Genomic DNA, 25832 nt, shown 5'->3' on the forward strand with positions numbered 1-25832 from the left:
GTCGGGGTTCGGAAGGGAAGTAGTGACGTTTTGAAATGCAGACTTTGATGGAATGCTCTGCGGGCGTCAGGTTGCGTTTGCAGAGCCCCTGATGTGCCTAAACAGTAGGAACTCCCCACAAGTGACTCCATTTTGGAAACTAGACCCCCAAGGGAACTTATCTAGATGTGTGGTGAGCACTTTGAACCCCCAAGTGCTTCACAGAAGTTTACAACGCAGAGCCGTGAAAATAAAAAATCATTTTTCTTTCCTCAAAAAAGATGTTTTAGCAAGCAATTTTTTATTTTCTCAAGGGTAACAGGAAAAATTGGACCCCAATATTTGTTGCCCAGTTTGTTGTGAGTACAGTGATACCCCATATGTGGGGGTAAACCACTGTTTGGGCACACGTCAGGGCTCGGAAGGGAAGTAGTGACATTTGAAATGCAGACTTTGATGGAATGGTCTGCGGGCGTCACGTTGCATTTGCAGAGCCCCTGATGTGCCTAAACAGTAGAAACACCCCACAAGTGACCCCATTTTGGAAACTAGACCCCCGAAGGAACTTATCTAGATGTGTGGTGAGCACTTTCAACCCCCAAGTGCTTCACAGAAGATTATAACGCAGAGCCGTGAAAATAAAAAATAATTGTTCTTTCCTCAAAAATTATGTCTTAGCAAGTAATTTTTTATTTTTGCAAAGGTAACTGGAGAAATTGGACCCCAACAGTTGTTGCCCAGTTTGTCCTGAGTACGCTGGTACCCCAAATGTGGGGGTAAACCACTGTTTGGGCGCACGTCGGGGCTTGGAAGGGAGGGAGCACCATTTGACTTTTTGAATGCAAGATTGGCTTGAATCAATGGTGGCGCCATGTTGCGTTTGGAGACCCCTGATGTGCCTAAACAGTGGAAACCCCTCAATTCTAACTTCAACACTAACCCCAACACACCCCTAATCCCAACTGTAGCCATAACCCTAATCCCAACCCTAACCCCAACACACCCCTAACCACAACCCTAACCCCAACACACCCGTAACCCTAATTCCAACCCTAATCCTAAACCTAATCCCAACCCTAACCCTAATCCCAACCCTAACCACAACTGTAACCCCAACACACCCCTAACCCTATCCGTAACCCTAACCACAAGCCTAATCTTAACCCTATTTCCAACCCTAGCCCTAATTCCAACCCTAACTCTAATTCCAACCCTAACCCTAAGGGTATGTGCCCACGTTGCGGATTCGTGTGAGATTTTTCCGCACGATTTTTGAAAAATCTGCAGATAAAAGGCACTGCGTTTTACCTGCGGATTTACAGCAGATTTCCAGTGGTTTTTTTGTGCGGATTTCACCTGCGGATTCCTATTGAGGAACAGGTGTAAAACGCTGCAGAATCCGCACAAAGAATTGACATGCTGCGGAAAATACAACGCAGCGTTTCTGCACGGAATTTTCCGCACCATGGGCACAGCGGATTTGGTTTTCCATAGGTGTACATGGTACTGTAAACCTGATGGAAAACTGCTACGAATTCGCAGCGGCCAATCCGCTGCGGATCCGCGGCCAATCCGCTGCGGATCCGCGGCCAATCCGCTGCGGATCCGCAGCCAAATCCGCACACGCCATAACCCTACCCCTACCCCTAACCCTACCTGTAACCCTAACCCTACCCCTAACCCTACCCGTAACCCTAACCCTAGTTCTAACCCTAACCCTAGTGGAAAAAGAAAAAAAAATATTTTCTTTATTTTATTATTGTCCCTACCTATGGGGGTGATAAAGGGTGGGGTTTATTTATTATTTTTTTTAATTTTGATCGCTGTGATAGAACCTACCACAGCGATCAAAATGTACTTGTAATGAATCTGCCGGCTGGCAGATTCGGCGGGCGCACTGAGCATGCGCCCGCCATTTTGGAAGATGGCGGCGCCCATGGAGAAGACGGACCGACACCGGGAGCCTCGGTAAATATAAGGGGGGGAAGATCGGGGCACGGGGGGGGCGTCGGAGCACGGGGGGGGTGACATAGGAGCAGGGGGGAGCGGGCAGGAGGACGGGGGAGCGGAGCACAGGACGGAGGGGACCGGACCCCATAACGGAGGACTGGGGGGGCGATCGGTGGGGTGGGGGGGGGGTCACTTCAGGTTTTCCAGCCATGGCCGATGATATTGCAGCATCGGCCATGGCTGGATTGTAATATTTCACTAGTTTTTTAGGTGAAATATTACAAATCGCTCTGATTGGCAGTTTCACTTTCAACAGCCAATCAGAGCGATCGTAGCCACGGGGGGTTGAAGCCACCCCCCCTGGGCTGAAGTACCACTCCCCCTGTCTCTGCAGATCGGGTAAAATAGGAGTTAACCCTTTCACCCGATCTGCAGGGACGCGATCATTCCATGACGCCACATAGGCGTCATGGGTCGGATTGGCACGGGTTTTCATGACGCCTACGTGGCGTCATGGGTCGGGAAGGGGTTAAACAGCATTTTTATTGTATTGATGGACTCCATCTTGAAGTAATGTTTAACCAGGTAACTATTAAGGTGTCTAAGATTTATGATGGTCCTATAAGTCTTATCAGGTTTCTAAATAAGAAACAGGGGAGAATAAAATCCATTTCCTCTATCAGATTTTGGGACTTCTATAAGGACATTTTTAGAACAAAGAGACAACACCTCTTCTTCTAAAGCTGACTGCTCAAGGGGAGAAGAACGGAAAGGAGTAATTTTAAAACTATCCCGTGGGGTACGAATAAACTGAAGTGTGAGACCCTGGGATATAGTGTTTTGTACCCAAACACTATTTGTGATCTCTGACCATTCCGAACCGAAATGTAACAGTCTACCCCCCACCGGGATTGCTAGTCATTTATCTTCTTTCTTCCTTTCCTTTGAGGAACGACGGAACATAAATCCTGTACCTCTTCTACACCTATCATCCCATCTAGACCGATCTCTAATGGGTGAAAAGGCACGCCTCCTTCCCCGGCCAAATCTCTTCTTGTTAAAGGGACGACGGTAGGATCCAAACAAATTAGGAAACTTCTTTTTATCATCTCCCGCTTTCTCTAGGAGTTCGTCCAAGGTGGAACCAAACAAATATTCTCCTTTACAAGGAATGGCACAGAGCTTTGATCTTGTCTGTATATCCCCTGGCCAGCATTTCAACCACAAGGCTCTTCTGGCTACATTAGAGAGTCCTGCCGCTCTAGCCGCCATTTTCACAAGAGTCAATGGAAGCATCTGACAAGAAGGCAGCCGCCTCCTGAATTATTGGTAAAGCAGTTAGAATAGACTCTCTAGAGGCTCTCTCCTTCAACTGGGCCTCCAATTGGTCCAGCCAAAACCATCATAGACCTGGCCGTACATGTTGATGCCACCGTAGGTCTTAAGGAACCGGCCGCCATTTCCCAGGTACCCCGCAGAAAGGTGTCCGCCTTTCGGTCAAGGGGGTCCTTAAAGGTTCCCATATCCTCAAAAGGAAGAGAAGCTCGCTTCGCCACTTTGGCTACTGCCGCATCTAATTTAGGAGCCTTCTCCCAATTGCTAACTGCCGGGTCATCAAACGGATATCTGCGCTTTTGTGCCGGAGGCAAGGAACCTTTTTTCTCAGGTTTTTTCCACTCCCTATTGATGAGTTCCTGAATTTTTTCATTTAGCGGAAACACTCTACGCTTTTTTTGCTCCAGTCCACAAAACATCATTTCCTCTCTGGATAATTGGGCTATGCCCATTGTTCCTCTGACTGCTTTTACTAACTTATCTATCCTTTCGAGGGGTAGACAAAAGCGGGCAGTATCTTCCTCCGAGGATGAAGACGATGCAGCTGAATCGGAGGAAATCTCATCTATATTCTCATCCACGGAAGAGTCAGAGATCAGAGGAGCTTTGTTTTTAGAGCTTCCTGCTTTAGATAAGGATTTAATGGAATGTCTGACTTCCATCCTGACCATCTCCTTCAGACTTGCTGCCATACTCAGGGATTCTTCCGCTACCTGAGGGGGCAAGTAAGGCAGTCTAGTCTCCACAGATCTAATGCCCTCAACCCCTCCCCCTTCCTGAGACCTCACCGTCTGCTGGATACAGGGGCCACATAGCTTTTAAGGGCAGTTATCAGGTAAGGGAACCACGCAGATGGCACACTCTCTATGTTTCGCCTTACCGATGCATTTCTTCCCCTACAATAAAGAATATGAGGGGAATCACATCACTGGGTGAACATTCTCGAAGATCACTTACCAGTGCCTGTCCCAAAAAAGGAAATACCGGAATATGAGGGGGATTCTTCCTGGCTGATTCTCCAGACCCCTGTCTGGAGGAGCTTTTGCGGCCAGAGTCAACACTCCGTCTGTCACCTCTGGGCTTCAGACAAACCTCGTCCAGCAGCTGAGGCTGCTGTTCACGGTCACTCTCCATACCTCTCGGATTGAGGCCAGAAGCAAGTGACTCAGCTCCGAAATCTTCTTAAATAACCCCTCTTCCGGTCAGCAGCCACGCCAAGCGCTCTCTCTTGATACGATGTCCCTCCCTCCATGTGCAGGATATCGGTGGGGGGGCTGTAATTGAGTGGCGTGCAAATTCCCGGTGGGCGCCGCCATCTTGGAGTCACCGCGCATGCGTGGAACCCCACGACCCAGAAATAGATGCCGGCACCGCCCCCTGTCAGCGCTGAGAGCAGCGTGGGACGCCCGGCGAACCAGCAATACTCCGGATGGCGCCACCGCAATGGTGTCGCACGGACCCCAGCCCGCACACATACCTGCCTGAAAGGAGGGACCCCAGGGAAATACTTACCCGCGCTGGCTCCTGGAGACAGAACACCACCGGCGACTGCTCCCTGCTGAAACACCACTGCCGTGCAGTTCTGCCAGGACCACCGTGACATCTTCCAGGATCTCCGCACCGGCCGAGGTAGGAGACCCCCCCCCGCTACCTGAATCGGCCGGCCGGCCTGGGATCCCTTGATAACATTCTGTAGGATCCCGTCCCTTTAGGAACAGGAAACCAACTGATACGTGGGAGAGGTGCCGCCCTTTTGTATCTGTAGGTTTCCTGTTCCTAATGGGCAGATCCCCTCTCTCGTGGTGCTGTCATGGGAGTCCGAATAAAGTTATTTTTCCTCTCTTACAGGTCGGGTTGGGGGCAGATATACAAAATTATAGAATACTGTATATCAGCCCTGAAAGGTGATGGCCGTATCTCTTATCGGCCAAACCTAGCAACAGCTTCCATTTAATATAATGCAGACCCCCATAGGCAGCCTCTATAGTTTATTGCAGCCCTTAATAAAATGCACCCCCATAGTCAGACTCTACAGCATAATGCAGCCCCTAATATAATGCACCATCATAGGCAGCCTCTATAGCATAATGAAGCCCCTAATATGATGCACCCCATAGGCAGCCTCTATAGCATAATGTGAGTCACCTGCCACGGCTTGGGGTACTTGGTACAGGGTCTGGTCACAATTAAAGGGGTGTTCACGGTGGCAGCAACCCGGTCTGTGGCCCTGGGCACTCAAGTAAATTGGGGAAAAGTCTTTATAGGTTTTAATACGGTTTGTGTTTGTGACGCCACCTGTGGTATTCGGTCAGTGGGGACCGACGCTGCTTTTAGGGGTGTGCTGGGGTGATGTTAAGGAAGCTGAGATGGTATAACGTCCCACAGGTGAAGTAGGTCCCCAGGGATCCCGGTTTGTTTGGCAGGGATGGTGAATGCTGGCAAATTTATGGAGGACACAGGGTTGCAGTCTTTACCTGATTTACTGAAGTTGTAGTCAGCCTCAGTCCAGGGTACCAGCAACAGGTATATAACAGCTCTCACATGTATACTTTACATCAGCACAATGTTGGAAACATAATTTTTTTTGTTAGGACATTATAAGGTGTGGCATAGCGCCTACTACCTGTCTTGGGGGACACTCGCTTGGCACGGGATTAAAGCACTCGGGCACGGTTTTCTATAAAAACACAGTCTTTTAGGTTTATTTCTCCATAACATAAACCACATCCACAGGAACCTGGTAACAGTTTGAACACAGTCTGCATATATTCATCTTTACCACAGTTCGTCTCTTACCCCGGTCAGCATTATACACGGTTTTCAGACCGTTACCCGTTGGCAACCTTTACGGGTTCCTAGACACCCCTTGGCCTCCGAGGTGCCCATACACAATGTCTCTCACTCTGACCCCGGTCAGTGTCACACGGTTCCTTCCCGTTACCTGTTGGTGCCGCACAGGTTTCCCGGATCCCTCTTCTCCACAGAGGTATCCATCAGACGTTTCTCACACACACTGACTTCAGGTCAGTCCCAGGTCCTCAACACAGACCTCCCAGGTCTACGGTCTCCAGGTGCTTCCAGGACGACTCCACTCGCCAGAGCCTCCAACACCAACCGTCCGTGCTATGTCCAGCACGCAGGCTCTCCAGCCTGGAATGGTCACTGTGTGCTTCCAGGACGTCTGTCCTCACCTGGGACCGTCCAGCACACAGGCCACTTTGCAGTGTCCTGCCAGGACACCCGGAAGTGTGTCCACCCTGACGGACACTTACTCACTAACACTCACATTCCACATCCATGTGCTCCACACACCTCCTTTACATAGGTGTAATCACACCCAGGTACCTGTCACATGGCTAGTCAGGTGAGCGTGACATCACCACAGGTCCTTGCACACCATATATATGCCTCAATGCATATCTCAAGGAGCACACACAGCGCCCCCTATCTGCCACAGGGGTCGCTATACCACAAAGGGTTAAAAGTTGACCAGCGATTTCTTATTTTTACAACAAATTTAAAAAACAATTTTTTTAAGGACCACATCATATTTGAAGTGACTTTGAGGGGCCTATCTGACAAAAAATACCCAAAAGTGACACCGTTGTAAAAACTGCACCCCTCAAGATGCTCAAAGGCACATTCAGGAAGTTTATTAACCCTTCAGGTGCTTCACAGGAACTAAAGCAACATGGAAATGTACATTTAACTGTAGTCACAAAAATGATCTTTCAGCACTTTTTTTTATTTTCACAAGGGTAACAGGAGAAAATGTACCACAAAAGTTGTGGTGCAATTTCTCCTGAGTACGCTGATACCCCATGTGCGGGAGAAAACCACTGTTTGGATGCATGGCAGGGCTCAGAAAGAAAGATACACAGTTTGACTTTTAGAACACAAAATTGGATGGAATTGAGAGCGGACATCATATCACATTTGAAAAGCCCTTGATGTGCCTAAACAGTGATAAAAAAAATATAAGTGACCCCATTGGAAACCACAGTTCTGGCAAAAATTAAGAGACCACTGCACGGTTTTATAAAAATCAGCTTCTCTTCATGTCTGACAGCCATTCCATTCCAGTGTCAGTTGAATTCCAACCAGAGTACACCTCATTCTACTTAATGTGCTTCTGATTATGTGATCATCTGAACCAAATCTTATTTAACGAAGAAAAGTATAAAAAAAACCCTGCTGTGGTGTTCACAATCCTCTTGCAATAGGACAAGCTGGATGGCAAATCAAGAGTAATATCCCAAAAGTAATAGTAATGAAAAAATAACTTTCAACCATGCCAAAAGAGTTGAAAAGAAAAGTCTAGAGTGAGGAAAAGAAGGACTCAATTCTGGCTTTACTTACAGAGGGACACAGTGAGTGTCATGTTGCCTCCATCCTTAAAATTTCTAAGATGGTAGTCCATTATAACAAGGTCAAGCAGCAGACATTTGGGACAACAAAGCTACAGTCCGGCAGCAGGCAAAAACGACTCTCCACTTACCGGGATGACCGCCATCTTGTTCGAATGTCACTCAGCAACCGTAGGATGATGTCAAGTGACCTACAAAAGGAATGGCAAATGGCAGCTGGGGAGAAGTGCACAGCAAGAACAGTTCGTAACAGGCTCCTAGAGGCAGGACTGAAGTCATGTAAAGCTAGAAAAAAGCCTTTCATCAATGAGAAGCAAAGGAGAGCCAGGCTGAAGTTTGCCAAAGACCATAAGGATTGGACGATAGAGCACCGGAGTAAGGTAATGTTCTCTGATGAGTCTAATTTTCCAAAATGGTGGGCGCATGCCGGCAGATTCATTCCAGCTACATTTTGATCACTGTGATAGGTTTTATCACAGTGATCAAAATAAAAAAAATAGTAAATGACCCCCCCTTTATCACCCCCATACATAGGGACAATAATAAAATAAAGAAAATATTTTTTTTTCCACTAGGGTTAGAACTAGGGGTAGGGTTAGGGGTAGGGTTAGGGATAGGGTTAGGGTTAGAACTAGGGTTAGCGTTAGAATTAGGCTATGTGCACATGGTGCGGATTTGGCTGTGGATCCGCAGCGGATTGGCCGCTGCGGATTCGTAGCAATGTTCCATCAGGTTTACAGTACCATCCGCTGTGCCCATGGTGCGGAAAATACCGCGCGGAAATGCTGCATTGTATTTTCCGCAGCATGTTAATTCTTTGTGTGGATTCCGCAGCGTTTTACATCTGTTCCTCAATAGGAATCCGCAGGTGAAATCTGCATAAAAAACACTGGAAATCCGCGGTAAATCCGCAGGTAAAACGCAGTGCCTTTTACCTGCGGATTTTTCAAAAATGGTGGGGAAAAATCTCACACGAATCCGCAACGTGGGCACATAGCCTTAGGGTTGGAATTAGAGTTAGGGTTGGAATTAAGGCTAGGGTTGGAATTAGGGCTAGGGTTGGAAATAGGGTTAAGAATAGGCTTGTCGTTAGGGTTATGGTTAAGGGTGTGTTGGGGTTAAAGTTGTGGTTAGGGTTGGGATTAGGGTTAGGGTTGTGGTTAGGAGTGTGTTGGGGTTAGGGTTGTGATTAGGGTTATGGCTAGAGTTGGGATTAGGGTTAGGGGTGTGTTGGGCTTAGTGTTGGAGTTACAATTGAGGGGTTTCCACTGTTTAGGCACATCAGGGGTCTCCAAACGCAACATGGCGCCACCATTGATTCCAGCCAATCTTGCGTTCAAAAATTCAAATGGTGCTCCCTCCCTTCCGAGCCCTGACGTGCACCCAAACAGTGGTTTACCCCCACATATGAGGTATCAGTGTACTCAGGACAAACTGGGCAACAATTATTGCGGTCCAATTTCTCCTGTTACTCTTGTGAAAATAAAAAATTGTTTGCTAAAACATCATTTTTGAGAAAAGAAAAATGATTTTTTATTTTCACGGCTCTGCGTTGTAAACTTCTGTGAAGCACTTGGGGGTTCAAAGTGCTCACCACACATCTAGATAAGTTCCTTTGGGGGTGTAGTTTCCAAAATGGGGTCACTTGTGGGGAGTTTCTACTGTTTAGGCACATCAGGGGCTCTGCAAACGCAACGTGACGCCCCCAGAGCATTCCATCAAAGTCTGCATTTCAAAACGTCACTACTTCTCTTCCGAACCCCGACGTGTGCCCAAACAGTGGTTTACCCCCACATATAGGGTATCAGCGTACTCAGGACACACATCTAGATTAGTTCCTTGGGAGGTCTAGTTTCCAAAATGGGGTCACTTGTAGGGGAGCTCCAATGTTTAGGCACACAGGGGCTTTCCAAACGCGACATGGTGTCCGCTAACGATGGAGATAATTTTTCATTCAAAAAGTCAAATGGCGCTCCTTCCCTTCCGAGCCTTACCATGTGCCCAAACAGTGGTGTACTCCCACATGTGAGGTATCGGTGTACTCAGGAGAAATTGCTCAACAAATTTTAGGATCCATTTTATCCTGTTGCCCATGTGAAAATGAAAAAATTAAGGCTAAAAGAAATGTTGTGGGAAAAAAAAGTACTTTTTCATTTTTACGGATCAACTTGTGAAGCACCTGAGGGTTTAAAGTGCTCACTATGCTTCTAGATAAGTTCCTTGGGGGGTCTAGTTTCCAAAATGGGGTCACTTGTGGGGGAGCTCCAATGTTTAGGCACACGGGGGCTCTCCAAACGCGACATGGTGTCCGCTAAAGATTGGAGCCAATTTTTCATTCAAAAAGTCAAACGGCGCTCCTTCCCTTCCGAGCCCTGCCATGCGCCCAAACAGTGGTTTACCCCCACATATGAGGTATCAGCGAACTCAGGACAAATTGGACAACAACGTTCGTGGTCCAGTTTCTCCTTTTACCCTTGGGAAAATAAAAAAATTGTTGCTAAAAGATCATTTTTGTGACTAAAAAGTTAAATGTTCATTTTTTCCTTCCATGTTGCTTCTGCTGCTGGGAAACACTTGAAGGGTTAATAAACTTCTTGAATGTGGTTTTGAGCACCTTGAGGGGTGCAGTTTTTAGAATGGTGTCACTTTTGGGTATTTTCAGCCATATAGAACCCTCAAACTGACTTCAAATGTGAGGTGGTCCCTAAATAAAATGGTTTTGTAAATTTTGTTGTAAAAATGAGAAATCACTGGTCAAATTTTAACCCTTGTAACTTCCTAGCGAAAAAATTTTGTTTCCAAAATTGTGCTGATGTAAAGTAGACATGTGGGAAATGTTATTTATTAACTATTTTGTGTCACATAACTCTTAATTTACCACTAACATGAAGCCCAATATGTCACTAAAAAACAATCTCAGAACCGCTAGGATCCGTTGAAGCGTTCCTGAGTTATTACCTCATAAAGGGACACTGGCCAGAATTGCAAAAAATGGCAAGGTCATTAAGGTCAAAATAGGCTGGGTCATAAAGGGGTTAAGGTCTGCAAGCAATGCATTTTTTGTTATTTTGCCAATTTCTCATTTTCAGAAAATAAATACAAAATTTATCGTTTGGAACTTTGGATACATGTTGTCATGTCAGTAGTTTATAGAGTAAAAGAACAATTTACATTTTACTCAAAAAATATGCCTATAAAGAGAAAAATCAGACAAACTGAAAATTTTGCAGTGGTATCTTAATTTTTGCCAGAGCTGTATACTACAAATAAAACCATTATTAGGACAAAACCACAAGCAATATTAAAATAAATATTTTTTAAAATTAAACGTATATTTAATAGTATGGAAGGGGGAGGTATCAGAAATACAGAGTCTTATTGATTATTTGAATAATAACTGTTTTAATCTGAAATTCACTTACCAACATCATAACGAGACTGTGAACTTATTAGATATTAGTTTATCTGGCTATGCAGATTAAATAGTATCTGTAACACCGTAGAAAAAAATTCTCGGAGGTAAATAGTATTTTACAAGCTTCCTCTTGTCATGCCCGTCATGTAATCTATAATCTTCCAATTGGTGAGATGATTCACCCAATGGAAGATCTATCACGGTTCCTTCTACGCTCGCTAGATACACTTCTCTTTTTTTGCTTGCATACTCCATAAGTGACCCCATTTTGGAAACTATATCCCTCAAAGAATTTATCTAGAGACATAGCTTTATAGTAATGATTATAATGTTTTTAGTTTTACTAGTGTATGAATTTATAATGTGGTGTTATGTGTAAGATGTGTGGAGTACATCAGATTGTAAAAGTGTGTTGGGTCAATAGGGTAAAAATTATTTTTTTAATTTGTGGACATGTGGTATGCTTTGAAGCAATCCTTAATTTAAACACCAGGTTTCTTAGGGCAGGTTGCACAATGATAAATTGTGTCCTTTCAGATTCCCCTCTTGTAGCGGACTCTGCACCGTTTTTTATGATCTTCCTTTCTTCAGTTTGGGGAATCGGTCCTGGAAAATGTTGACCTGGGACAATAAGGGCACTATCAGTTTCAAAAGTACCGGAACCCTCACCTCCCTGAGTGCCAAACATTAGGGCCTTGATGACTACCTCCTGAAACTGAAGGAAGGTCCCTGTATTGCCTGCAGATCAGAACAGCACAAAAACATTGTACGGTGCCATTTATACAATGAGCACAGACAATTTTTCGTTCCATACTTTGGCTTTTCACATGTCACTGTATGGTTGGAGGATCTGATCTGAGAGATCTACACCCCCCATGTACCGATTGTAATCCAGGATACAATCTGGCTTTGGGACTTGTGTTGTGGTACCACAAACAGTGACAAGGGAGCTGTTGTCACAGTGTATGGTGGTGAAGATAAGAACATCCCTTTTGTTCTTAAACTTGACCACCAGCATGTTGTTGTTGCATTGGGCTCGGCTTTCGCCTTTTCTTTGCATTTGCCCAGTTAGCGGCTTAGGCAGGCCTCTCTGATTTTTTTACATGGTGCCACGTGCAACTGTACTTCTGACAGAGAGGGCCTTGAAGAGGGGGATGCTGGTGGGAAAGTTATCAATGTAGAGGTGATAACTCTTATCCAGCAGTGGGGGCAGCAATTCCCACACAATTTTCACACTCGCCCCCAGGACAGGATGACATTCAGGGGGGTTAATCTGGGTGTCCTTTGCTTTGTAGACCCTAAATCTGTGGGTGTACCCTAGGGTACTCTCGCACAGTTTGTATAGTTTAATTCCATACCTGGCCCTCTTACTGGGCAGGTATTGTTGAAATTTTAGCCTCCCTTTGAAATGAACCAAAGATTCATCTATAGCGATGTCCCTTTGGAGGTTGTACGCTTCAGCAAATTGTCTGAGGAAGCGTTCAACTGCCGGCCTAATTTTATATAGACGATCAAAGTTCAGATCATCTCGGGGAGGACACTGTGCATTATCATTATAATGTAATAATTTTTGGATCTCTTCAGATCATGTCTTTGTCATTGCCATACAGAATACCGGTACTGTAGAGAACATTAGTACTCCAGTATTCGAGAAGCTCTAGTTTTCGGATTATGCCCATATGCAGCACAATTCCCCAAAATTTCATCATCTCTGCTGCATTTACAGGGGTCCATCTGGCGTATGATGACATGGTATTTTGGGTCAAAAATAGGTGGGCATACAAGTTTGTCTGGGGCACCATAAGATTTATTATTTCCTCACTGAAAAAGAATTTTAAGAATTCAATTTCAGTGAGGCCAGAGGTGTCAAACTGGATTCCTGAGCTGCTGCTGAAATCCGGAATGACGGGCTGATAATTTTCAGGGGATGCAATCTATGTGGGATTGATTGTTGGAGGGGTTGTCTGGGTCCTAGGGCGCCTTGCTGGGGGTCCTTCCTAACTAAATGAGGAGGAGGACTAAAGGAATGTGGGATCTTCCTCACTGGCTGAATCTGTGTTGGAGGCAAGGAAAGCATATGCCTCCTCTGGTGAATAGCGTCTTGACGCTTTTTATTTTTTTCTTTCAAAACCCCAGGAATGTGTTTGTAGGTAGTGCTTTATACGTGTAATGTGTGGAGCTTTTGTATAGGATACTATTTATTATAAAATGTAGAGAGAAAAAATTTAGAAGAAGCACTTAGAAGAAAAATTTGAAAAGAAGAAACAGATGTAAAAAAAAAAAGTTTGTATAAAAAATATTAGAGATGTTCATTATACTAATGTCCGCCCTATAAATTTACCTGGCACTAACTTTTCTTTTTTTTTCTGTAAAAGAAAAACAAACGTCATCAACAATGCAACGTATGCTCCCCTAATGCACTCGCTAAAAATGCACTTGACTCAAATAATTATTTGTTTGCAAAAGAAAAATGAACATCACCAAACCAACAATGTGACGTACGCTCCCCTAATGCACTAGAAATTACCCAGCGATAACGTTTTTTGTGTGCAAAAGAAAGACGCTACCTCCCTCTCTGTACAGGTACTCGTCACCAAATACCGTGACGTCTGATACAGTAACACACTACCTCGCTACGTATGAAACTATTCTGTGCAATTTTTTTTCTCTAAAACTACTGTATTTTTCGGACTATAAGACGCACCCCAAATTTTTGGGTGGAAAATAGCAAAAAAAAAGATTTTTATACGATGGGGTTCGGTCTAAGGATATGTGCACACGTTGTGGATTTGCCTGTGGAATTTTCTGCTCAGATTCTTCCTCTCTTGGCCGAAAATGCAGGTAAAAATTTGATGCATTTTTCATGCGGATTTTCATGCGTTTTTGTAAGCTAAATAAAGATCTATTATTTAGCAAAAAAAAAAGAATTGTGATGTCATTTCTTGTCCAACCTCTTCATTTACATGCTCCATTGAAAAATGATGTTTACACACATATAGATAGATCTATAGAAAGATAGATAATAGATAGATCTACAGATAGATAGATCTACAGGGTGGGCCACTGAGATGGATACACCTAAATAAAATGGGAATGGTTGGTGATATCAACTTCCTGTTTGTGGCACATTAGTATATGGGAGGGGGAAAACGTTTCAAGATGGGTGGTGAACATGGCGGCCATTTTGAAGTTGGCTATTTTGGATCCAACTTTTTTTTCCAATGGGAAGAGGGTCATGTGACACATCAGACTTATTGAGAATTTCACAAGAAAAACAATGGTGTGCTTGCTTTTAATATAACTTTATTCTTTCATGAGTTATTTACACCATTCACACCATTGTTTTTCTTGTGAAATTCTCAATACTTTTGATGTGTCACATGACCCTCTCATGGCACAGGGCCTGTCTCATGGCACAGGGCCCCCACACAGTATAATGTTCTTACAGTACCGCCAACCTTCAAACACATTATGATAATATGAGATGCCCCACACAATATTCTACCACCCAAACCACTAGATAATAAATCCTCACTTATCCCCATTCTTGATACCATATAGCCACTTTCTGTTTTTCATGTAATATATGGAAGCCTACAAGAAAATGCTAAAAAAAAAAACACAACATAATATAAAGAGAAAATAAAACACTGAACATGGAGACATTGCTATCAAATATCTCCTTTCTTGTTGCTCTTACAAAAAAATATTTTATAAAAGCCTCAAACTTCTGTGTGTGAATCAGACATGAGATCTAACGTGATAGAAGATTACAGTGCGGGGAAGACTGGAAACCTTCATATAGACGGCCGGTGGGGATGGACTCAGTGACGGACTCTGGACAAATATGTTTCTAGAGCCGTAGGAGAAGATGGAGATGTCGTCCTCATCATGAAGTAGTTATTTCTCCTGTCACGTGTAATGAATATCTCCTGCAGTATTGCTAATGCCGATTCCAGTGTCTGTAAATGAGACGAGAATTAGCGTTATGGAAGATGAGTCTATGAGAAACGTATTCAGCTGGCGACTCTGAGGAAGAAACTGCTTGTTGTCTGTGGCCTAAATATATAGGTTTTATTAGTAGATGTAGAGAAGAAAACTAAATACTGTAAAATAATAAATCTCCTCATATGTTTCCCTTATTATCTCCAGTAATTGTATTATTACACAGGATTTTTATGATGTTACATCGGCTCGTGTTCTTCTCATTCAGGTCTCTACAATATCTGATCCTCTCAGTGAAAATCTTCTCTAGAATAGAATTTTCCTGATTTACCCATCAAGGCTGGATATGGACAGAGACAAGATGGCGGAGAGGATATTACACCTCACCCTAGAGATCCTCTACCGGCTTACTGGAGAGGTGAGAGATTCTGATGACGTCACATTACATCATTCTTTACATCTATGGGAATAACAGATGGACAGAACTGGAGAGGTGAGGACTCTGGAAATGTCTGTAGTGAGATTTATTAATGTGTCTCTCCATAACCAGGATTACATAGTAGTGAAGAAGACCTCTAGTGATCGCTGTCAGGACCCTGTGTCTGAGAGATGGGGAAGACCCCTGAGCCCAATCATGTGGTCTCCACCTCAACCCCTGATACATGAGGACATCAATGACCAGAAAATCCTAGAACTCACCTACAAGATGATTGAGCTGCTGACTGGAGAGGTGACACTGCTGGGGATGCTGGGACATTATATAGTATTATATAGTAATGCTATGAAGGGACCAGGGGGATGATGATATCATTGTATGTGTCAGGTTCCTATAAGGGGCCAGGATATCGCCGTCTACTTCTCCATGGAGGAGTGGGAGTATTTAGAAGAACACAAAGATCTGTACAAGGACGTCATGGTGGAGGATCCTCAACCCCTCACATCACCAGGTAATATACAGGACTAAATACACACAACATCTAATTATCTGTATGTAAAGAATGAATTCAGTCCCTGTATGTGTTTCCTCCAGATCTATCCAGTAGGAGGACAACACCAGAGAGATGTCCCCGTCCTCTTCTTCCACAGGACTGTAAACAAGAAGATCCCAATGTTCCTCAGGATCATCAGGTAAATGGAGAGAAGGTGTCATGAGATCTCTCCTATGATGTGTAGACTGCTGTGAAGGTCTTGTGCTCAGTCTTGTTTTAGCCACCAGTATTATATGTTTTATACTTGTGTAATGAGAACGGTGGAGATGGCAGGATTAGAGCTGATCATAGATGTGACTTCTCATCTGTCTGTGACTATTGCAATATTTGTTTCAGGGTGAAGATCTGACCCATATTAATACTACAGGGACATATGTGAGGGGTGATGAGTGGTGTAAAGAGGAGATTACTACATATGACTACTCAGGTGAGTAGTAACCACTAAATGCAGAGAAGTCATAGATTCTTCTCAGTCACTTGCTGTGGCTGCTTTATCAATGGTGTAGTCTGGTCATATCACAATCGTGTCATCATTTTGCCTCTAAACCACAACATTCTCCTCCATTTGGAAATGTTGAAATTACTTTGTGCAATTGTGAAATCCTTTTAAATAGAACTTACAACCTGGAGGATCCACCTACCTCCTGGGATTAGAAGACGCTGACACTTACCTGCCCAGATCTGTAAACCACAAAGCCAAATGACAGTAGATCCCTGATATCTTATTGGATGAATCTACCTTCTCCCCTTTATGTGCTGCTGAATGTGCTCATATGGTCCCTACAAGACCAGGTCCAGTCTTTCTGGCCAAGCTTCACTTTTATGATCGACAACATTAAATGTGCAGTGACGCCAAGTATGAATTTCTGTACAATAACAGCAGAGTTTCCCTTTATCCTGACTTCTCACTTTCTTTTAAAACCAACTAACTTCAAACAGGATTGTGATAAACTACATAAAAACCATTACACCTGTGCCATGATATATCTCTAAGCTGTGCTGGGCTGATGGCTGTGATATGCATTTATTCACACCTGCAGGAGATGTGTTGGCATGGCTCGAGCCCTGGTTTCATGGGTTCACTCCACATCATAAATGACATAATGTTTTCAATCCTAAGGAATTCAGATTACTGCACAATCTCTCCTGAAATGGGGGACGCTAATACTTTCTCTATTCTTATCTTTGACTATCTAATATTTGTTCTCGAAACTCATCTGACAGAAAATATTGGCCCTTATGTTAGTTTAGATTGCCAAGAGCCATCGAGCCACATACAGTAATTACCCCAGAGAGGTTTCACCACTAGTTACTCATTTATTTCTGATGAAGACTGTTGAGTTTGATCATTTCAGTAGATGTGTTATTGTCCATAGTCACAGTTTTTGACTACAGTAGTTAGTTGCCAAAATACTCTGATAACCAGTTCCTGACGCCAGTTTTGTGTTCCTAATCAGGGCCCATTTTTCAAATCTGACGTGTGTCACTTTGTGGTGAGAATTTTAGAATTCTTTAAAAAATATAAACCCCATTTTTTTCACTTTCACAAATGGGAATAGCAAACAAATGGACCTCACAAATTATTTTCTAACGTCTCTTGAATCTTAAAATTCCCTATATACGGTTGTACATTACTGTCTGGGCACATGGCAGGGTTAAGAAGGGAAGGAGCGCCATTTAACAATTTGAATCAAGATCTTACTGGAATAGTTCGCAGACACAACGTACAGTAATGGAGTCACTGTTCAGGGTCACCTGCCAGCTCAAAAGATGGCCACCAAGGCTTGGTGCTATCTACTCCATTTTCCTGATCCCAGCCTTTAGAAGGGAACCTGTCAGTAGGATTGTGCACAGTAACCTACAGACACTGTCAGGTCGGCGCCGTTATACTAATTACAATGATACCTTGGTTAATGAAATCCATCTTGTGGTTGTTTAATCCTCATTTTGAGTTTTCGGTTAATGATATTCCCGTGCTCTGGACCAGCCTGTGGGGGGTCTTCATGTGGTGCTCTGATTAGGTATTCATCTGTATGGCTTCTGACAGGTTACTGATCACTCACTGACCTGCCCCCTAGTTCACATAATGAATATTATATATATCTTTGAAAAAAAATTCATTTGGAAATAGCGCTGGTCGTGCCTGCACAATAGCAGCTATCGATGATCTGATAGCTGCTATTGTGCAGGCACCGGCAGCACCATCTTGGTAGCAAAAAAAAAAAATCTTCCAAGATGGTGCTGCCTGCATAGTAGCAACTATCAGCAATCGCCAATAGCTGCTATTGCGCAGGTGCGGGCAGCGTTATTTTGTAGGAGGATTTTTTTTTTGTCTAGCAAGATAGCGCGCATGCGCAATAGCAGCTATCGGATCATTGATAGCTGCTACTGCGCAAGCGCTACCAACTCGATTTCCAAACAGTTTTTTTTAATAGGAGTTTCAGGAAAACAACAAAGAAATGTATATATAATTAATTACATATGTGATTACGATGCTGTGCAGGTGCTGCCTCTGGCACCTGCCTGGAGAAGGTTTTTTTTTTTTGCTAAATGTGGTTTGTGCACACTGCAAGGCTCAGACACGAGGGGGAGATTTGACTTTGGGAGAACGGATATTACTGGATTGATTTATGGAAGCCATGTTGCTTTTGAAGAGCCATTGAGCCACTAATAATGTGGAAACTTCTGCTTTTTCACTGACAGACGATGGACCTGAGTGGGAACTTGTTTTTCATGAGATGAGTAGAAGTTTTTATTGGTATTATGTTCATCAGCATAATATTTCTTTGTGGCTTTTTTTCCATATTTGGGAGGCAGAATGAACAAACAGTTGAACACAACGCTCCACTGGATCATCCTATGAGGTTTTTTATTAGTTTAAAACAAGAGGAAGAAATATGGAGCTGAAGTCCAAAATACTAAAAAGTATAAGTTTATTCGATTGAATCAATTAGTAACATTCATTTAAATATATGTAACATTAATACAAGAGACATGTTCAGCAGAGAGATCAGGTAGATATCAGTGTGTAGACCAAATAGTACCACATCATTAGTTTAATAAAGTGCTTAGTGCCGTTCCATCATATCAGGGATAAAACCCAAAGGGGTAAGATGGTAAGTAGCAACCATAATAATCAGTGCCTAGCGCCAAAGTGCCCAAAATATATCAGACCATCTCCTATCCTATGGTTCCTTACCCATCATGTGGTATATCGGGACCCATGCCATGCAGCCCCAATGTGCGTTTCGTGTTGGCTTCATCAGGGTGCAATCCTGATACCTTTTAGTATTTGGACTTCAGCTCCATATTTTTTCCTCCTGTTTTCAACATATTTAGATTTGGAGTGTCCTTTTGTTAATGCTTGGTTCACTGTTTCCCCACATGGGGTGGAACGTGCATGACAGATTTGCACTAATGGTTCCTTTTATGGTCTGTATTTATCTTATGAGGTTTTCTATTAGGCCGGGGTCACACTTAACGTATGAAAAATCGGTCCGAGTCTCCCTGCTGAGAGTCGCACAAATGTTCTCCGTATGGTCATCCGTGTGTAATGCGTTTGCAATGCGATGATGTGATTTTCTTGCATTCATGTATCCGTATGGCATCCGTATGACATGCATATGGCTTTACATTTCTCACTGCTTTTCCCCATTGAATTTAATGGCTCAATGGGCTGAAATGAGGAAAATGTGTGCGTATTTCTCACAAGTCACACTGATGGTCCGTGTGGTGTCCGATTTTTTATTTTTTCTTGCACCCATAGGCTTGCATTTGCGAGACTCGGGCGATATACACGTACAATCGCAGCATGCTGCGATTTTACATGCAAGCAGAATATGCCGAGAAAAAAATGTGATCTGCCCCATAGATTAACAGTGGTCCGAGTGCAATGCGAGGTTTTCTCGCATAGCACTCGTCTGTATTCAACGCTAGTGTGACCCTGGCCTTAGACTGTGAACTGTCATTGTCTTGGTGGATTATTTAATATTTTTACATAACTTGCCGTTTTTACAGACAGTTTAAGTATAAATGTTAAATGACATTCAAAGATAATTTATTCAAAAATAATTTGTTTTATTCTTAGCAGATGACTGTACCAGGAGATCAGAGGGACAGCTACCATTGTCTATTTTTAAATCCGATGATCTTGGGACCCCACAGGATATAATTGAATTGAATGCCATTACTCCAGATATACCATCATTCCTTCACAGCAAAGATCTTTTATCTGATCCTTTGAAACAGGTCCTGTCTTCTGATTCATTACCGACTGCTAAGGAAAATCAAAGTCACAAAATAAGCATTAAAAGCAGAAATAATCCTAAATCAAACAAGCCATTTTCATGTTCAGAATTTAGAAATTGGTTTCCCATTGAAAACATTGAAAAGTCTTTTCTTAAACATCCAAAAATTCACACAGTGGAGAAAAGATTTTCCTGTGCCATGTGTGGGAAATGTTTTAATCTCAAATCAAATCTTGTTAGACACCAAAGAAGTCACACAGGGGAGAAACCTTTTTCATGTTCAGAATGTGGGAAATCTTTTAGCCATAAAACAAGTTTGGTTCAGCATTATAGAACCCACACAGGGGAGAAGCCTTTTTCATGTTCAGAATGTGGAAAATGTTTTAACCGAAAAACGTATCTTAATAGCCACCAGAGAACCCACACAGGGGAGAAGCCTTTTTCCTGTTCAGTCTGTGGGAAATGTTTTAACCACAAATCACATCTTGTTATACATGAGAGAATTCACACAGGGGAGAAGCCTTTTTCCTGTCCAGAATGTGGTAAATGTTTTAAACAGAAACTAGATATGGATAGGCACCAGAGAATCCACTCAGGGGAGAAGCCTTTTTCCTGTCCAGAATGTGGGAAATGTTTTAAACAGAAACCAGATATGGTTAGGCACCAGAGAATCCACTCAGGGGAGAAGCCTTTTTCCTGTTCAGAATGTTGGAAATGTTTTAATCAGAAATCAATTTTGGTTAGGCACCAGAGAACCCACACAGGGAAGAATCCTTTTTCATGTTCATAATGTTGAAAAAATTTTAACCAAAAATTGTATTTCTTAAAGGGGGTTTCCTTTGCTTTTTCTTTTTTTTTTTTACTTTTGGTATGCTTCAATAGTCTCCATGCCAAACCACTGGTGACTTGCGATCACATGACAGAGGTCAACGGTGGGCAGATTTCCGGCGCGATTGCCGGAAGCGCAAGTTAAATGCTGCTGTCAAATACCGTTGTGAAACTTTAACGGGTTAATAGCCGCGAGTGGATCGCGTTTCCACCTTCAGCTATTCCGGGCACTTCTCAGCTGTTTAAAACAGCTGACATGTTCCGGGAAAGATGTGGGTTCACCGCCGAAGCCCACATCAAAGGGAGGGTGCCTGACATCAGCGTAAATGTACGCCCGATGTCGGAAAGGGATTTAAATACATTTTTCCTACATTTTTCAACCAAGAAAGAAGAAGGACATTTTGATATGGCTATATTTTAACTTTGAAAAAATAAAGAATTCATAATTTTAAACATGTCTTGGAATTGTGGAGTAGAAGCTGGATAAATCTTCTCCTTTCTAGTGAGATGGGGTTGTCCAAGAAGTGGACATCACCTTTAAACATCAAAAATGCCACACAGAGAGAAACCATTATCATACCTAGAGTGTAAAAAATAAATTAATGGACAATCGTATTTAAGTCTGAAAAAAGTGGCGCAAGGTGTTAAAGCTCTTTCCTGCAGCGAATAAAACAACCACCACAGAGATTGTCACAGGGGAATAGTAAAAAAGAAAAAAGTATATTGACGCTAGAAAAAGAAAAATAGAATGGGAAGCTGAAATAAATGCTCAAGCTCATACAATATGGCCACTGTAGGCAAGGAACTGAGTTAAGTTGATAGACTTTGCGTCATGCAGGTCCTTCAGACCAGCCGCACATACCGTTCTCCTACCACACGGCATCTGGATACCAGGACCCGGAATCCCGCTGTTTACTGGAGACACTTCACGGAGTAGCTGCCACCGGTCAGGGCAGCTCTCCGATATCACTCTCCAATATCGCTCCACAGAACTTTTTGCCTATTTCACCTCACCATCCTTAAAGGACACCCCGGCTATTCCACTGACAGGACTATGTACCTTCCTAAATGGTAAGAGACCAGTATACCCTATTCTGTTTAAGATCTCAAAACCTTTGGCTGTATATTAACTGTATATTATCAAATTAGATCATTTGCAGGCACCACCTGCAGGACATATCTACTTTATTTACTAGGCACGAACATTGGAGTTTATCAACTTAACTCAGTTCATTGCCTACTGTGGTCATATAGTATGAGCTTGAAAATCGTATTTTGTTGACCATCAAAAATAACTCAATAGGGGATAAACTACATATGTTATTGACAAATTGTCCAAAAACATAAGTCATATAATTAAATGAGAAGGGTAATTACTAGGAATGAGCAAACGTGCTCAGTGATACTCTGATATCACTTGAATATCTGGGTGCTTGGAAATATTTGGTGAGCATTAGCTGTTGCTCAGATTTGAAGTTCGAATCCCCACTCCACATGTTTGGTGTCTGATAGACAGCCAATAAACAGGCAGGGGATTGCCTGCCAGTCACTGTAATGCCATAGCCATCTCGGTAGTGGCATTAATGTGATTGGCTGTCTGTATTATATAATCAGGGGTTATAAAAGAACAGGTGCAGCCACGCTCGGCACACTGATGCCAGTGCATAGCTCAGAGACAGTTCTTATTGGAGGAAGAGAGTGGTTGTACAGGCCTGTGTGTGCACAGTATAACAAATCAGAGTCCTGTAGTGTTGATACTGGTGCTGAAGCTGAACCATCATATTAACAGTCCTTGTAAGGGCTAACCTTGTGCTTTGTTGTTTGTATCAGATACATTCTGCATTTAGCCTAGTGAGGGACAGTTGCATGAGCAGGGGGATTGGCTGAATACAGTCTCTAGGCAGGGCTTAGTGCTTTGCAGTCCATTGCTAAATATATAGCAGCAGCAGTTGACCACATTCTTTTTTTCGTGGGTGAAAATAGACTATAGTGTTATCCATAGAGTATTACTTGCTTTTTGGTGCATTTCTGTGAAATATAACAGTCCAAATAAGTGTGGAGAAATGTTTCTGGATTGAATTTGTCATCCATACACTTTTACCTGCTTTGTGTTACATTATGGTGATATTAAACTAAAAAAAAAAATTGCTTTGACTGGTGCAGGTGACCAATTTTTTTTTTTATAAAAAAATAAACTTGGCTTCCAGAGACATAGCAATTAGAAAATGTGTAATGCATGCGGTAAGGGGCGGGGAAGTGGAGATGCTAACGATGGTGCACGTAGACAACGAGGACGTGGGGCAGATACGATTACGCCTGTTGCTGAAGCACAAGAACCGCGCCCATCCACATCACCTAGGTTTCTGTCCCACTTTGCAGGAAGGTAAGTGTCACGGCATTCTTCTTCGGTATCACACAATCAACAGAGCAAGAGAAGAGTGAACAATCACAAGACCTTTATTTAGGCAGAAATAGGAAAGGCCCATAATCCACCACACAAAGGATAAGATAGTCCAGAACCCGAATGCAGTTCAGTAACAGGATAATGGGAAATTATTCACTGACCGTGTGGAAAGATAACAGCACAGTGCTGTGGGGGGCTGATATCAGATGGCAACAATTCATCAGTTACCAAATAACAACTCGTCCTACAAAAGAACTCCATGAAAATCAGTAAAATATTAATACAAACAAAATGATCCTCACATACCATATCACACCATCACACTAGGTATACCACTTCTGAAGCCAGAACAGGTGGTCCGTTGAATAGCAGATAATACTTCCAGCATGCTTGGCAGCATCACGCAATCTTCCATGCTGTCCAGTCTCAACAGCCAACAGTCTGGATCACTTAATCCTCACCCTGATCCTCCTTTCATGTTCAGTCCCAGGAGATTAGTGCTCCCACACTAGGACATTCCGAGAAGCTCTTTACAACTTAATTTATTGATTGTGGCCTCTCAACCTGCATATTCTAAGAGTGGCAAGAGGACATTCTGTTTAATTATGCCCAAAACTTAGAGTAGTCACATTTTGTCTAAGAAGCAAGATGATTATGAGGCACAGTTATTGACAAGTCACTAAGTCATGAGGACCAGGATGCAGTGGTTGAAGAGGGTGGATCACAAAGTCAATGACCCAAGGTGGGATGCAGAGCGAGGCCAGAAGCGCTGAGGAGGATGAATCGGCAGTACCAAAACAGACAAGGAGGCAGTGGGGTGACCAGAGGGAGAAGGTAAGCAACTGTTCCATAGAGTACCGACACTCGTGAATTTCTACGTGAAAAAGTTAGGAGTTCCTCAGTATGGGACTTTTTTAAAGATAATTCTGAGACCTGACTGCTAAGAGCTTAACCACCATTAGCGTGATTAAGCACATGTCATCTAAGCTTCTCCTCTGCTAGGTGCTTCCCAATCTCTTGTTCTTGACACTGGTGCAGATATCTTCCACCCTGCACCTGTCCTTGCACATTATAATGCACCATCATTAGGCAATTCCAAATTGTTCTCCCAGCACAGCATTTGGCCAGATTTGCCAGATCCTCTGATCAAGGTACGTTGCATCACTGCCCATTTCCACAAGCCTGCTACAGCTGCTGATGCTCTGGCAGTGCTGCAGCAGCACATGCAAGTGCCAGCTCAGCGACTGCTATGCGATGTGACCACACGTTCGAACTAAGGCTTTGTGAGCAGCAGAGACCAGTTGTGCAATACCAGCTCCAACACGTACTCCCTGCTAGACCCATGCTACAAGCAGAACTTTGCATCTCTCCTTCCTGAGGCACAGAGGTCTTCTAAAATGCTGCTATACCAGAAGGCTATTGTGGAGAATATATTGAAAAAATTCCCATTAGACAATACTAGCTGCAGGGGCCAACCAAGGAAGAGAGGTGAGGGAGACACACAGCAGAAGCAGGGGTACACTGTCAAAGGCCTGGTCCAATTTCATTACACAATCCTAGCATCCAGCCTGATGACCGGGTATTTTTGACAAGGAGGGAAACATTTTTAAAAATGGTCAGGCAATACCTGGCTGACCAAACCAGCACACTCCCTAATTGCTCTGCTACCTTCAACTATTGGGTCTCAAAGCTGGACACTGGACATGTTGTGCAGCCCTGCCGCTTGCGTCTTGTCTGAGAGGGTTATTAATGCCACCAGGAAGGGTCATAGCAGAAAGGAGATTTGCTTGTCAACAGAGAATGCTGACAGGCTCATTCTCAAAAATGAATAAAGCCTGGGTTAGCCCACACTTTTTCACACTACCAGATGACAGCAGCACATAAAGTGTTTTTAATGTTCAATATTTGAATGAGGCCCTCCAGTTGTTGCCTTCAAGGCTGTATGATTGATCTTCCTTATCATTTTTTTCCTGACTTTGTACTTTGTGCAAAGCCTTTAGGAGTGTGTTTATGAGTCACTCCACCTAGTGCCTTCAAGGGTGTTGTGATGACACAGCATTTTATCTTAATCAACCTGGGGTCTATTTTCAGTAAGCCAGGAGGCATTGACTTTTATATACATATATGATCACTTGTGAATATGTGTTTTTCTGGTTGTTCAAGAAAACAGACTTTTCCCTTCACTCATGACAGCACACCTGAGAGTGGGATCCACCCAGCCAGGACAGGAAACCAGCTTAAATAAAAGGGCAGTACCTCTCCCTCACTTCAGTTGGGTGTCCTGTCCTGACAGGGATCCTTGTGCTGATAACCTGGCGGTTTGAAGACTTTCTTATCCACTCACCCACGCCTGTCCCGGCACTGGAAGAACAG

General features: G+C 43.3%; 1 protein-coding gene across 5 annotated transcripts in view; it reads left to right on the forward strand.

Moving 5' to 3' along the window:
• The window catches only part of LOC143767699 (oocyte zinc finger protein XlCOF7.1-like), a 45268-nt gene extending 21921 nt beyond the window's left edge, over positions 1-23347 (forward strand). For 3 of the 5 annotated variants that reach the window (XM_077256202.1, XM_077256204.1, XM_077256203.1), the window contains exons 2-7: positions 15260-15409; positions 15542-15721; positions 15815-15938; positions 16022-16119; positions 16317-16407; positions 20068-23347. In XM_077256202.1, the coding sequence (XP_077112317.1) occupies positions 15338-15409; positions 15542-15721; positions 15815-15938; positions 16022-16119; positions 16317-16407; positions 20068-21017 (1515 nt within the window). In that variant the 5' untranslated portion in view covers positions 15260-15337 and the 3' untranslated portion in view covers positions 21018-23347. The remainder of the gene's footprint in view (positions 1-15259; positions 15410-15541; positions 15722-15814; positions 15939-16021; positions 16120-16316; positions 16408-20067) is intronic. The other 2 variants (XM_077256205.1, XM_077256206.1) reach the window with 1 other exon arrangement.
• The last annotated feature ends 2485 nt before the right edge of the window (positions 23348-25832 follow it).

This window comes from Ranitomeya variabilis, chromosome 4, assembly GCF_051348905.1.
Source record: "Ranitomeya variabilis isolate aRanVar5 chromosome 4, aRanVar5.hap1, whole genome shotgun sequence".
Classification (NCBI taxonomy): domain Eukaryota; kingdom Metazoa; phylum Chordata; class Amphibia; order Anura; family Dendrobatidae; genus Ranitomeya; species Ranitomeya variabilis.